We start from the raw sequence: 12,432 nt of genomic DNA on the forward strand, positions 1-12,432 counted from the left end.
TTAAGTCATCACTTTCCTCCTTTCTTCAGTAGCACAACTCAGAGTTCTCTCCCTTCCGCGGCTGTCAGATCTCTTTTGTCTAGGCTGATACCAAGTCTGGTTGCAATACTTATGCCAAGTCAGATGATTCTCACTCAAGCGGAATAGTCCTGCTCATCTCAAGGCAAAAATCTGACGTGTACAGAAGTCCTTTGACATTGTGCATCAATCCAGCACTGTGGATTCATAAATGGCCAATCGGCAACAATAACTCTTATAGAGGAGAACATAGCAGGGTGCTACTTGCTCGTCTTCTCCCCTCTCCATAGAACAGAGCGTTGTTGTGTGTGCAGCACTCATTTATTCATTCATTGGAAATGATCACAAAAGATTGTTTTCCGCAATAATGATCAGACGTCTATAAAGGCTTTAGACTAGTTGTTATTCAAAAGTATATTTAACTTTTTTTTCTACATTACGGGCTCTTTTTATAACATCTGGGAATCTTCCAGGTCTATGTGTTTCAAAGGCAGTAATTGATTCCAACCAGGGAATGTTTGAGGGAATGTCAGATTAGAGCCCTAATTGTTTTGCTGTCTGTATCCTGATGGGGAGATTTCCCATGTTCCCTATTTTGGTGGTGCAACAGAAAGGGATAGGATAATTCTCTGAAGTGAACAAGATTGCCATAGTAAAAAGTTGATGAAAGATCAGGTGACTGACATTTGAGGAGGATTTACCTTTGTATTTTGCCCTAGGGGTAACTTAAAATTTTGGATTTTTTTTTCATTTTCTGTCTCAAGGTTGGTGATAAATAAATCAGTCCTGCATAACAATTTTGGTATTTTCCCCAGAAATGTTTTTTTCAGCTGGGTGGGAAGAAGCTGTAGGCGGGTGACACCCCTGTATTGTGACCCAACTTTTCATTAACCATCAGGGGGTCACTGAATGTGCTGGGCGGTGCTCCCAGCTAAAAGAGGCTGGGGAGGTGTCTGGATAAAAAGGTTTGCAAACCTTCTTTTGGCATGGAAAGCGACTCACATATCACTTAACTGCCTATTTTGCCTTTTACTTGAAGTTTTGCTTTTAAAATTGCGATCCGACTCCAAGATTAAATTTAGCAGCTTCATTACTGACACTCTAATATTAAATGCGCAGCACAAAGCCTATACAATCATCCCATTATATGTTTATAAAGTAAATGTACTTTTCAATCTCTCAGTCTTATTCAGTCATTAAATTTCCATGTAACTCACCTTAGAAAAAAGCATTCTGAAAATGTAATCAGAATTCCTGTGAAAGTGCGCTCATTAAGCCTGGGCTCAAAGAGATTTTCAAACATGCTTTACAATCTCTTTTGAACAAACCTTTTTCACTCCACATTCTTAAAGCTACTTTGAAATGAGTCCAGTATGAAGGTAACCGAATGCTTAGAACTAGAGTTAGTGTAGAGTATGCAACTTCTCCAGGACCAGATAGGTCAGGGGATCCGATCATTCCTACCACCAGCACCACCTTATCTCCAGCCACATATTCGTACGCCATTGTTCCACTTTCCCTCAAGTTCATTTATTCTGCTTTATCTGCGGCTTCAACCTTTGTGCAGGTGCTCCAAAGCCCAATATCAAAAGGTAGCCTGAAAAGCTCTTTTATTCAAAATCGTATTTATTTTTTTGGGACTGAAATTAGCAGTTATATAAAGAAAGGTGAATTCCAGACATATATAAAAGAAATGAATTATGCAGCTCTGTGTTCATGAATATATCATTTGTATTTTTAATTGAAATCATGGAGTCTTTTCAGTCCCTGTACAGCAGAGATTACTGAAGGAGGAACGACACAATGAATGTACGCTGCAAAAAGGAGTGGCATAGAAATGAGCTCTAAGTTCTGCTGCTTGAAGAGAAACTACGTTTGAAAAATCACGATCAGGAAGGTTATTTTTGCAGCATAGTACAGGCGAGGTCCATTCTGCAGTAATCTGTCCTATGTGCCAGATCGCCCTGGATATCTGTTAAAAATAAAGCTTTCGCTGTCGGGATACTCAGCAATTTTGGCTTCCCCTGCACATGTCGGGGACAAATGATCTCCCGCTCACCTGCACAGGAGTTATGTCATCTCAGTCTGAAAAACCAAGATAGCTGAATACCCTCCCCAGGCGGTGCCCTGAGATGGAATGGGGATAAGTGGGTTTAGCTGATTTAGTTCCACTTTAACTGTGTAGTCACAGAGTGGAGGAAGGGGGGAGACCTGTATGAACCTGTAAGTGAAAGTAATACTAAACAGAGAATTGGACTTATTGACCTTTTGATTTTAGAACTCTGATACTGTGGGAGGGAAATGCAACATTAGGGGACACTCAGGGTCTGCTACCTGGCTATGTGACTGGAAAAGAAATAATCTCCTCAGTCTGTTGCTTAGTTGCTTATCGTTCCCTGTACAGTCACAAGCTTGGGGCAGGAAGAGAGCCAATATGTAATTCAGGTCACCATATTGGCTTTACATTTATGTTGATGCTTTGCACATTTCAGAAGTGGATGGAAATTCTAATCCTTTGGCAGATATAACCTCTCCCATATGTGTATCTCTGCTGTATATTAGCATGCTGTTTAGTTTCTAATGCGACATAAACCCCTTTACCATTGTTTTTCTGTGGTCTGAATGAGACATTCAAAGACATAGTTACATAGTTGGTCATCCAGTTCAACCATTAGGGAAATAAACGTATCCCAGATATAATACCCTGTGGACCCAGAGGAAGGCAAAAAAACCCTGGTACAATTTGCTCCAACAAGGGGAAAAAAATGACTTATTCCTGATGAGGCAATCTGATTTTCCCTGGATCAAAAGTCTCTGTTTTCTTTACTTTGCATAGATATTTTATAGGAGTATCTGTTCGTCATTTGCTCTCGTGAGATTGATTGTGCCTTGTAAATTTTAACAATGCCTTCTGTCTGTCTGTTGCCTATAGGAACCATGTGTGCAATGAATAATACAATTTGGCCATGTTGAGCATTGCGTTTCTATGAATAATTGACACTAGGTTCCATTAGATTCCATAGACTATGCAACCGATAGTGTTTATTTGGTGACTCGGTAACATCACAGTCCGGCTTGGTGATTGTTTTGACAGCAAACTGATATTTTGTCATCTGTGGAGTGAGTCTTACCAATGAGCATGGTACCTGTTTGTGACATGCTGCGGCCTTGTGCTCTTGTTTTTTCTGCTTGGCTAATCTGAAATATAAAATGTTGAAACGAAAGAGAAACAGAGATGACCTCTGGTCATACCTCAGTGGGAGATAATGTTGCCGGGGTTTTGGTTTATGACAAGCCGCTCAATATTTTATAGGATCCTCCAGAAGGTTTTTGTCAACGTGTGTGTAGCAGTTTATACCCCAGAGTGTCTTTATCATTAAAAGTGCCTACTAAGGCTGATGTGTGAACCAAATATGTATATCAAACCTGACATGGTAATGGTTTTTTATTTTGAGGCAATGCATCCTCGATATCTCTATGATCTCCAGGTGGAAAACTGCATAAAGACGTGGTCAGGGGAGGGATTTGATGCTTAAAATGTTTGCCAACCAAAGCCAAAGTGTAATAAATTGTAGCTTACTAGTTCTTTTGGTGTCTGCATCTGTATTAGTTTTTATATTGTCAAACATTTTTTTTCCTTTTTTGTGATCGTAGTAGTAACTCACTGTGCCATTTTTTGTAAAAGAGCAGCATTGTCAGCCTAGAACCAAAAGTGTGTTGGGGCTTCATGGCACCTCCACCTCTCTCTATAATAAACTGGAGGTGCTCTTTATTTCACAGCGATGAATACAGGAAGTGTGCATAGGACACTGGGAAACTCTGGATTTCAGTCAGTGTCAACAAGCACTTTTTGGACTTATGAACAGATGTACCAAAACCCCTTACTATCTTAAACAGACCTAAAGATTAGCAAATAAGAGAAGCCACAGATGAGATTTCCACAACCTGTTCCCATTGTGATTTCTGCTTGCTGTAGATGCTGGAAGCCTCCCTGCAGCTTGACAGCCAAACTTATGTGTTTGTGTCACACTGGAAGCCTCCCTGCAGCTTGACAGCCAAACTTATGTGTTTGTGTCACACTGGGAGTTACTTGAACACAGAGAAACACACTAGTACTTTAAAGAAGGTGAAAGAAGGAAGCCCAAATGAGCCTTTAGCACCTCATCAATGATCTTGTGTAGGGAATTGGAGCATAAAAGTGAAAACATGGAGAATAGGGGAAGCAGTAGTTAATGTACTTTCCCCATAGTGCAGGGACGGGTGATGACAGAACTTAGGATGGGGGCATCATGAATAAGCTTACCTTGTCTCTAAGGTGCAGGTTCTGCATTAACAGATTAGGTGTTTAGGGAAGTCCTCACGTGCATGGGTTTGACAAATTTTCAGCTGATTTTACTGGGAAAAATATGACTATATTGTTTTAAAGTAATATTGGCGGTACACTGTGGACTATGCAGTGTCAGGTTAACTACAAATTGATTTCTGCATAAATAGATTCTAATGTTTATACTACAGCAAAAGTTTAGGACTTACTCTCTATGAGAAAATGTGATAGAAAGAATCAGTCCGGAGAAGAAGCCTGTATCTGGTGGGTGGAAAGCATCGAGTGAAGCGCTTTTTTTTTCTCTGGTTTCCTGCAGGGCCCAAATGTCCATTTTACTCTCACTATCTTTTCTTCAGTTTTATCTATTTGGCATTACTATGCTGTCAGAACTACATTTTTCATTCATCCCTTTCTCATAGCACTTAATCCCAGGAAGGATACAAGTGGAATTTTATTTGAATGGGACCAATCACATCTGTGGCTCTCAATACCGACATTGAGGAATAATTGTGTCTCGTACTTTTTAATGCAAACATTTATGTAGCCAGTAATGTAGGATGAGCCTCTCAATGTTCCATTTAATGGCAGCACCTGCTTCTGGAGCATAAGCTCATAAATGACTTGGCACAGATGCCCGTTCGGGGCAGCGGGCAGCGACGAGCCACAGGACTGAACCGGCTTCCTATATAACATTCACCACGTCTGTTCTTGAGGATGCAATATAAACTGGCATCCCTCAACTAAACATCGCTTTTCTTTTCCTGTAGATGCAGCATCCTGCTGCTCGTTTATGTAATTACCTCAGTTCCCATGTTGGGCCTAATTAATTTGCATCTCTTGCTTGGATAGGGAGTGCAGCGGCTGCATTGTTTAAACATAAGAGATTACTAATTGCTACAGATCTGCGAGTTGTACGAAACCGAAAGCAAGCCCACTGGGGCTATGTTTTTTAAATAAGTCATATGTTTTCCACTTGATATTTGAATGCTTTATGCACCAGAATGCTCTTTTAAAAAAATAAATAAATGTACAACTTTAGACAAAGGCAAATGACCCACATTTAATTCTAATAGCATCCTAATTGCCTTCATATTGCCCTCCTGCAATCAACTACACAACAGGCATCAGAAAAAAAGAGGGAGAGGCAGCACTGTAAGAGAATTGTGTTCAGCTGCATTGCACAGTGATAAGTATCTAAAATTAAGAGGTTTCTAATGGGAGAAGAGAGCACTGGGTGTAACATACAGTAGCTGAAAACCACTGTTTCTTCAGTCGCAAATCATGCAAGGGCTAAGCTTTGATCAAGTTTTATTGCTTTAAAGTGGAATTGTAAGAACAAAATTATCACTTACCATTACGTTCGCAGAGCTCCAGATCCTTCCACACCTGGCTTCAACTCAGACCTGCGCTGGGTTCCTTCTTTGTCCCAGCACAAAGGAAGCACTGGGTGCCACCATCTTCTGCCTATGTCACCTGATCCTGCACTACACAGGCACAAGATCAGTTGATGTATCCTGCTGTAAATTGGAAAAAAGAGTGCTGATCTTACTGCACATGCGTGAGATCGGCCGTTTTTTCCATTCCATTGGAGGGAAAAGCCGCTTCTGCTCGTGTCTGACATCGAGCATGTGCAAAAGGAGCCCTGTTGGGAAAAGTCATAAGTCTTCCCCTTTTTTAGGGGGAGGGACAAATTTTTTGCTTTATATTAAAAGGTTATATCTACCCTTTTTTATATAAAGTATTAACTTTGTTGATAGGTCCACTTTAACCAGCAAAGTGGAATAGTAAGGTCATGTTTCTGGCTGTTCCATCTGATATGGGTAAGTACATCTTAAAAGAAGCACAAATCACTTATGTGTTACAGCTGTTTTTTAATCAGCATTCGTATGGTTCTCTTGCAATTCAAACCTAGCAAAACAGCTAAAACAGGCAGTCAAAACAAATATGTAAATTGTCCCCACAGAAGAGATTCATGTTCTTGCTGTATACAGTATGTGACAGTAAGGGAAAATCCTAAATTCTCAATTGTTACCAGAACAGTTGGGAACAGTTGTTGCGGTGACAGCTGTCTAAAAGAGGATTTCCTTTAACATTGACTTGCTTCTTATTGTATTTATAGTACATGAAGTTAAGTGAGATCTCCCTATTAGTACACAGAAAAAAAACAAACATAATAACCTGTGAGTGGTTTATCCCTTTGCAATCTGTGACTTTCAAGTCAGTTTAAGTGACACCAATGATCTTTTTGGCTATCTGTAAGGGTCACCAATACAGTGGCAATCTTTCCACTAACAACCATGTTAAAATATACTATGAGCTGTGTAGTAATTATAGAAAAGGTTAAATGAAGATTATTTCAAGCGTTCCCCCATATTGTCAAGGTCGAGAAAGGCTGCTTTAAACCTTTTTCTGCTAAGTACATAGGGGATACAGCGGAACAGAACTGTTTGCAGCAGGCCGCCATAGTATCTTTAACTGGGGCAGTGATTATCCCCTGAATTGGTGGCAGGTACATCTCTGTGGATGTGATCTAGCATTCTTGATTTGTTCTCCACAGAATTTGTTTTCAAGCTGGGTCGAAAGAAGCTGTAGGTGGGTGGTGGCCCCTGTATTGTGATCAAACTTTTCAGTAACCACCCAAAAACCTGGTGGTTACTGAAAAGTGCTGGGTGGTGCGCCCTGGTAAAAGTGGCTGGGGAGAACACTGTAAATGGCTGCTTTGGCATTGTCTAGCTAGAAGCTGTACACAGCACCTACTATTTAACCCACTCTTCCACCAAAGCTTCAAATAAACTGATAAGTCGCCTTCTCATGGTTGCCCTCTCGATGTTGGATATGCATCTATTTTCACATCAATATGGATGATTCCCATCAGCTCGAGAGAAAGTACATTTCCAAATTATGTATAACTTTTTATTTATCCGGAAAGACAATCGTTATGAACTTTCCATCAGGTATGGGCAAAGCTTAATTTCCACTAGAAAGGTTGATTCTTTAGACTTTAGTATAAATTTGCTAGCATTAAAGAAAAGTCTAATTTTCACATTGTGAAATGTCAGCAGTCGTTTTGTAAGAGTTTATTTAATTGAAAGATCTACGTCTGACTGGTAGGAAACATTTAAAAGGTAAGTTGTCTCCATGGTGACTGTCGGAGGAAAAATAAAAAAAGTTAAGTGCAATCTGCCATTCCTATTAGTTTCTGCCTGGGGTCTGATTAATGGTGTTTCCAAGAAAAACATGTTTTCTTCTTACTCGCGGCTATTACGAATTTATTAGAAGACACTTAGACACCAGAGAGGAGACCAGGCATACAGACCTTGGTATCTTTGTTTATTTAGCAAGTTATTCTCCTTCCTTCTAAAGATTACAACGTTCATGACAAGCCTAATCAAACATGCAGAAAAAACGATTTAGGCACAACTGTAGCCAGGATTGATAAAGGCAAATGTGACTGTACACCTTACATAACTAGCTTTATTTCATAGTATAATGAGCAAGTCAAACACATGGTCACATAAAAAAAGAAAACTCAATTTCTTGTTATGATTCCCTTGATATGCAACTTTATTCCTGCAGTCTTCCTCTTGGTCTGGTGTCAAAGGTCCTTCTTCTCATCTGACCTGGTCCTTACCCTTAATATTACATTTTGGGCCCCAAAGTTAAAGACCAAGAATAGGTCCCGAGCAGACATCTAAAGCTTTTGGGGGGCTCCTTGTCTTCCATCATCAGGTCTTTAGTTCATGGTAAATTTAAATAAGGCACAGATAATCATCTGCTGCACTGGAAGTTTGAGTGACTGAAATATTCTGAGCCTAAGCGATGAGTCTATGTTAGACTGGGCTTTCAGAAAATTGGTTTTTGTGCACAGGACATCATTCAGTCCAGAACAGGAGAACCATCTAAGGGAGTAGAGGATTTTTTGACCAAGAGTTTTGAAGTCAAACTGGTGTTTTATTTTAATGTTTGTCTATCTCTTATTGGCATTCTGTCATAAATGGCATGTTCACCCAGACTTAATATTCAGCATCAACTAATCTTTGAAGGACAGTTTCTAAATGACGTGATCTTTCTATTAATATTAACTTAACGTATTTATATAGCACTAAAATATTATGCCAAGCGTTACAAAATCCAGTCACATCACTCACTTTCCCTCTAAGGGGTTTATGATCTAATAGCCCTACCATAGGCATATGTCATTAACAAAGTCTAAGGCCTATTTTTAGGGAAGCCAATTACCTAACTGAATGTTTTTGGAATGTGGAAGGAAACCCACACCAACACAGGGAGAACATACAATCTTCTTGCTGAGTACTGAGTGCTAACCTCTGAGCCAACTGTGCTACCAGTATTAGGCAGTATTCAACTCCAGGCAGTGCTGTGTTTATCATGGTATTTGGTATTTGAAGGCTAGCTCTTGGGTAAAGGGTTCTTGGTAAGGTAAGGGGGCAACCTCCATTCCTCCTACAGATCTTACAGATGGTGGTAACATCTCTTTTTTGATCCATTCTAGTATAAATTTTTTTACACAAACAAGTTTATGACTCTCAAAGGATGGATCTGGTATAAAAGGGCATCCAGATGTGCCTTCAGGCAGCATGATGTACCATTCTTTATAGCCTTTCTAATTCCAACAAGAGTTAAATCCAACAGTGACTCTAACATTGTCTATTTTTTCCTTGTCAAGTCAAGTGGCCCTTGGCTTGGTAATTTATCCAATTACAATAATTACCATTTACATGTTGAAGATCCACCATCATTGTGCTTGGTCTGTATAAAGACTTTTATTATATGTAATGTTTCATTAGTACCAATTTACATTTTTTGTTGTTAAAAACCTTACGTATTTAGTGTTTTATATTTTGTTTGTTTGTTTGTTCTTAGGGTGAGTTCCCCCAGATTTCTGAATTCTCCAGCCTGTCGCCAATTCCTGGATTTACAAAGTGGCTTCTCGGGGCTCTAAACTCGCAAACAAAGGAAAATGGCAGGATGGAGCTCTTCTTGGAGTCAGAATGTAAAGAAATATCAGACATCACCGGAGCACCAGCTGCCGAAGCAATGAAACGTCTCCTCACAAACAATGAGTGGATGAAATCAGAAAGACTGGTCAAAGCCCTCGAGGCTCCCATGATGAGACTCTGTGCTTGGTACTTGTATGGTGAGAAGCACCGTGGTTTTGCCTTAAATCCCGTAGCTAACTTTCATCTTCAGAATGGAGCCGTCATGTGGAGACTGAACTGGATGGCAGATACTAGCCCCCGTGGAGCTACTTCATCCTGTGGCATGATGGTGAACTATCGTTACTTTCTGGAGAACACGGGTGCAAACAGCTCTAGTTATCTTAGGCTGAAACAAATTGAAGCCTCTGAACAAGTGCTTAGTTTGGTGTCTCAGTTTAAAAAGAACAGTAAGTTATAAAGGGTATCAGAACATTCTATGTGAGGGTTTATAACTTTGTAGACTCTGGTCCACAGTGTTACAGTCTGCAGACAAGAACTTGGCTTCATTCTCAACGTTTATACTACCTATTCTGTTGTCATTAGATGTAATCAGCAAGATTTCAACTTTTTGCATTTATGACATCATTATAATTTACAATGGCTGCCTAGAATCTGTTGTGTGACCCTTGTATGATGTTCTGTTTTTCAAGCCCACACAAACACTGGTAAATAAGACATGTCTGAGGTCTGGAAGTAATGCCAACTTTTTAGACACTGAAAAGCCAGGATTTGTGTACCCCTGACATGTTTACCTTTGCTTAAAATATATGGACAAAATTGGGAAGCTACGTTCAATACATTGGAGTTCCCTTCAACTCCTGTCCTGGTGAGAACAGTAAAATTTTGCAATCTTCAAAATTTTCTGCCTAGCAGGAAACCAGACAGCAATAAAATCTGGCCAAAGTTCTTACCTTTTCCCTTTTAATCTAAAAGAAACAAAAAAATATTTTGGATGCACTTTATTTGTAGTTTTGTGTTCACTACAGCCTATCCATTTTCCAGTGTCCTCTTGCTTCTAAAGCCTCGTTATTGGTCCCATTAGCATAGCTAACTTTAAGAACAAATTTTTTTTAACTTTTGAAAAAAATGTCCAGGTTTCTGGGGACCCCTGCTTATTATTATTATTATAGTTAAATCCTATGGGACGTTAGCATGAATAGTAAGTTGGGGATATGGCATATTTGACATCCAGAGCTACTCTCTACGGCAAAAATGTTTTTAGTAATGGCCGTGAAAAGTAACCAGCATAATTAATGGCCATAAAAGATGTGCAAATTGTGAAAATGATGTATCTTCTTACGTTGGAGGTCAGTGAAAAGCCATTTACACTGCTGGCCAGTGTAGTGTGCCAACCAGTGGTTAGTGATGTGCTTTGTTACTCTTGTGGTCAGTGTGGTGCCCCCACCGGTGTTCAGTAGTGCTTCATTACAGTGGCAAAAGATCACCTTGGATTGGTGTCAGAGGTAAGAATTCTCCTTACATTGATGATCAGTGATGAGTTGGTCCCATAGAGTGGTGGTCAGTCAGAACATGCTTAAATTGGTGGCCATTGGAGAATGGTCCATTTGGATTGGCGGTCATTTGGAAAAATGAACTATTACAGATAGCCAAAATAATCATTGGTGTCAGTGACAACTTATCTAAGGGGCAGAAGTTGCTGAAGTTCTAGCAATTTCTGGAGGAACCCTGGTTGAGAAATGCCGCTGTAGACCCATAACCCCATGCCAACCTTTATGACCTTGCCCATACAGTTTTATCTCTTCATCATTTAGGTTCATATTACTGTATTCCTTAACTATATCGGATATTTTGTACAGTAATATGGTCCTACACTTCCCAGACACAACTTCACGCTACGGTAATGATGAACAACATACGTATTGTCTTCACACTGCTATAGGTAGCTATTTTGCAGCCTTGATTCACATTCAGCCAAATCACAGATTGCAATGAGTCTCAATGATGTCACCTTCTTTCAATGCCTATTACCTCATACCTTAATAATTTTATTCTAATAATGTTACATGCACTTGGCAGACATGTGTCCTCAGAACTACTGGCCATGCAAATAAAAATGGCTGCCTTATGGTGATTGTAAACAGTGCCAAAACCACTGCAACTCATATACTTAAACTTTTTTTATGTCTACCAGCCTTCAAATATTTAATGAACAGTCTGTGATGTTTTCAGATTATGTATGTTTTAAAAAGGGAAATGACCTGTTCTCAAATATGTTTTAGAATGGAACCAGCAGTATAACATAGCATATGCTTTGGCCTTTCATGTACTTTGCTTCAGCTCAGCTATTTTTGTTCCTCTCCACTCTAGCTCACTAACATTGACTCAATACTTCTAGTTATTGGCTGCGATTTAAGCTGCGGAGATCCTCCCTACCTTTAGTCACAATGTGATAAATAAATTGGTCTGCAGATGGTGGTATAGTTGAAGAACCTTTCATGGGATGGTAGGATCCTTTAACTACGTTTTTGACTTACATTGTACAAAAATAATTTTCCATCCAAAGACGGGAGTGGAATTTCGGAAAGTCCTTGTTAGTGATCCACTTTGGAGAGGGTCTGGGGGTGATTTGTCAAAAGCCTTTCCCCTGACTATCGTTGATTTTAGATAAAATGTGCTTTGGAAAGTGGTAGTGCTTGGAGGTAATGCAAGAAACCCTCAAGGTTCATTAATAAATATGTTAACATGTTGAGATGTTTACTGTGCCTGCTTTTTTGGATGATCTATTTATATTGAAACTGAGTTTGGGGCTTGCAGGAATGAATAGTATGTTACTTATGGAAAAAGGTTGCGCTATTGCTATTCATGCAGGGGCACTTTTCAATCAAAAATAACAAAAAATAGCTAAATTCTGCAATATTTGCTTTCAGTTTAGGGATTTATGTGTAATTTTTTCTGATGCTAGATGTCCTCACTTTGATGGTCTGCTCTATTCAACCTACTTCTCAGAGTTAAGGTTGTCCTGGACTAACTTTAAATAATTTCTAGAATGTAAATAAAAAAGCAGCACAGATATGAGCTTTCTGTTGCTCTGCTTGCCTTTCTTGTCAGAATGCTTCTTGGCAATGCATG

General features: G+C 39.5%; 1 protein-coding gene across 1 annotated transcript in view; it reads left to right on the top strand.

Annotated features, from left to right (window-relative positions):
• The window catches only part of MLYCD (malonyl-CoA decarboxylase), a 38,231-nt gene extending 26,181 nt beyond the window's left edge, over positions 1 to 12,050 (top strand). Inside the window, exon 5 of the mRNA XM_072422507.1 lies at positions 9,227 to 12,050. Coding sequence (XP_072278608.1) covers positions 9,227 to 9,760 — 534 coding nt within the window. The 3' untranslated portion in view covers positions 9,761 to 12,050. The remainder of the gene's footprint in view (positions 1 to 9,226) is intronic.
• Positions 12,051 to 12,432: the final 382 nt, after the last annotated feature.

The sequence above is a fragment of the Pyxicephalus adspersus genome, chromosome 9, assembly GCF_032062135.1.
Source record: "Pyxicephalus adspersus chromosome 9, UCB_Pads_2.0, whole genome shotgun sequence".
Taxonomy (NCBI): Eukaryota; Metazoa; Chordata; class Amphibia; order Anura; family Pyxicephalidae; genus Pyxicephalus; species Pyxicephalus adspersus.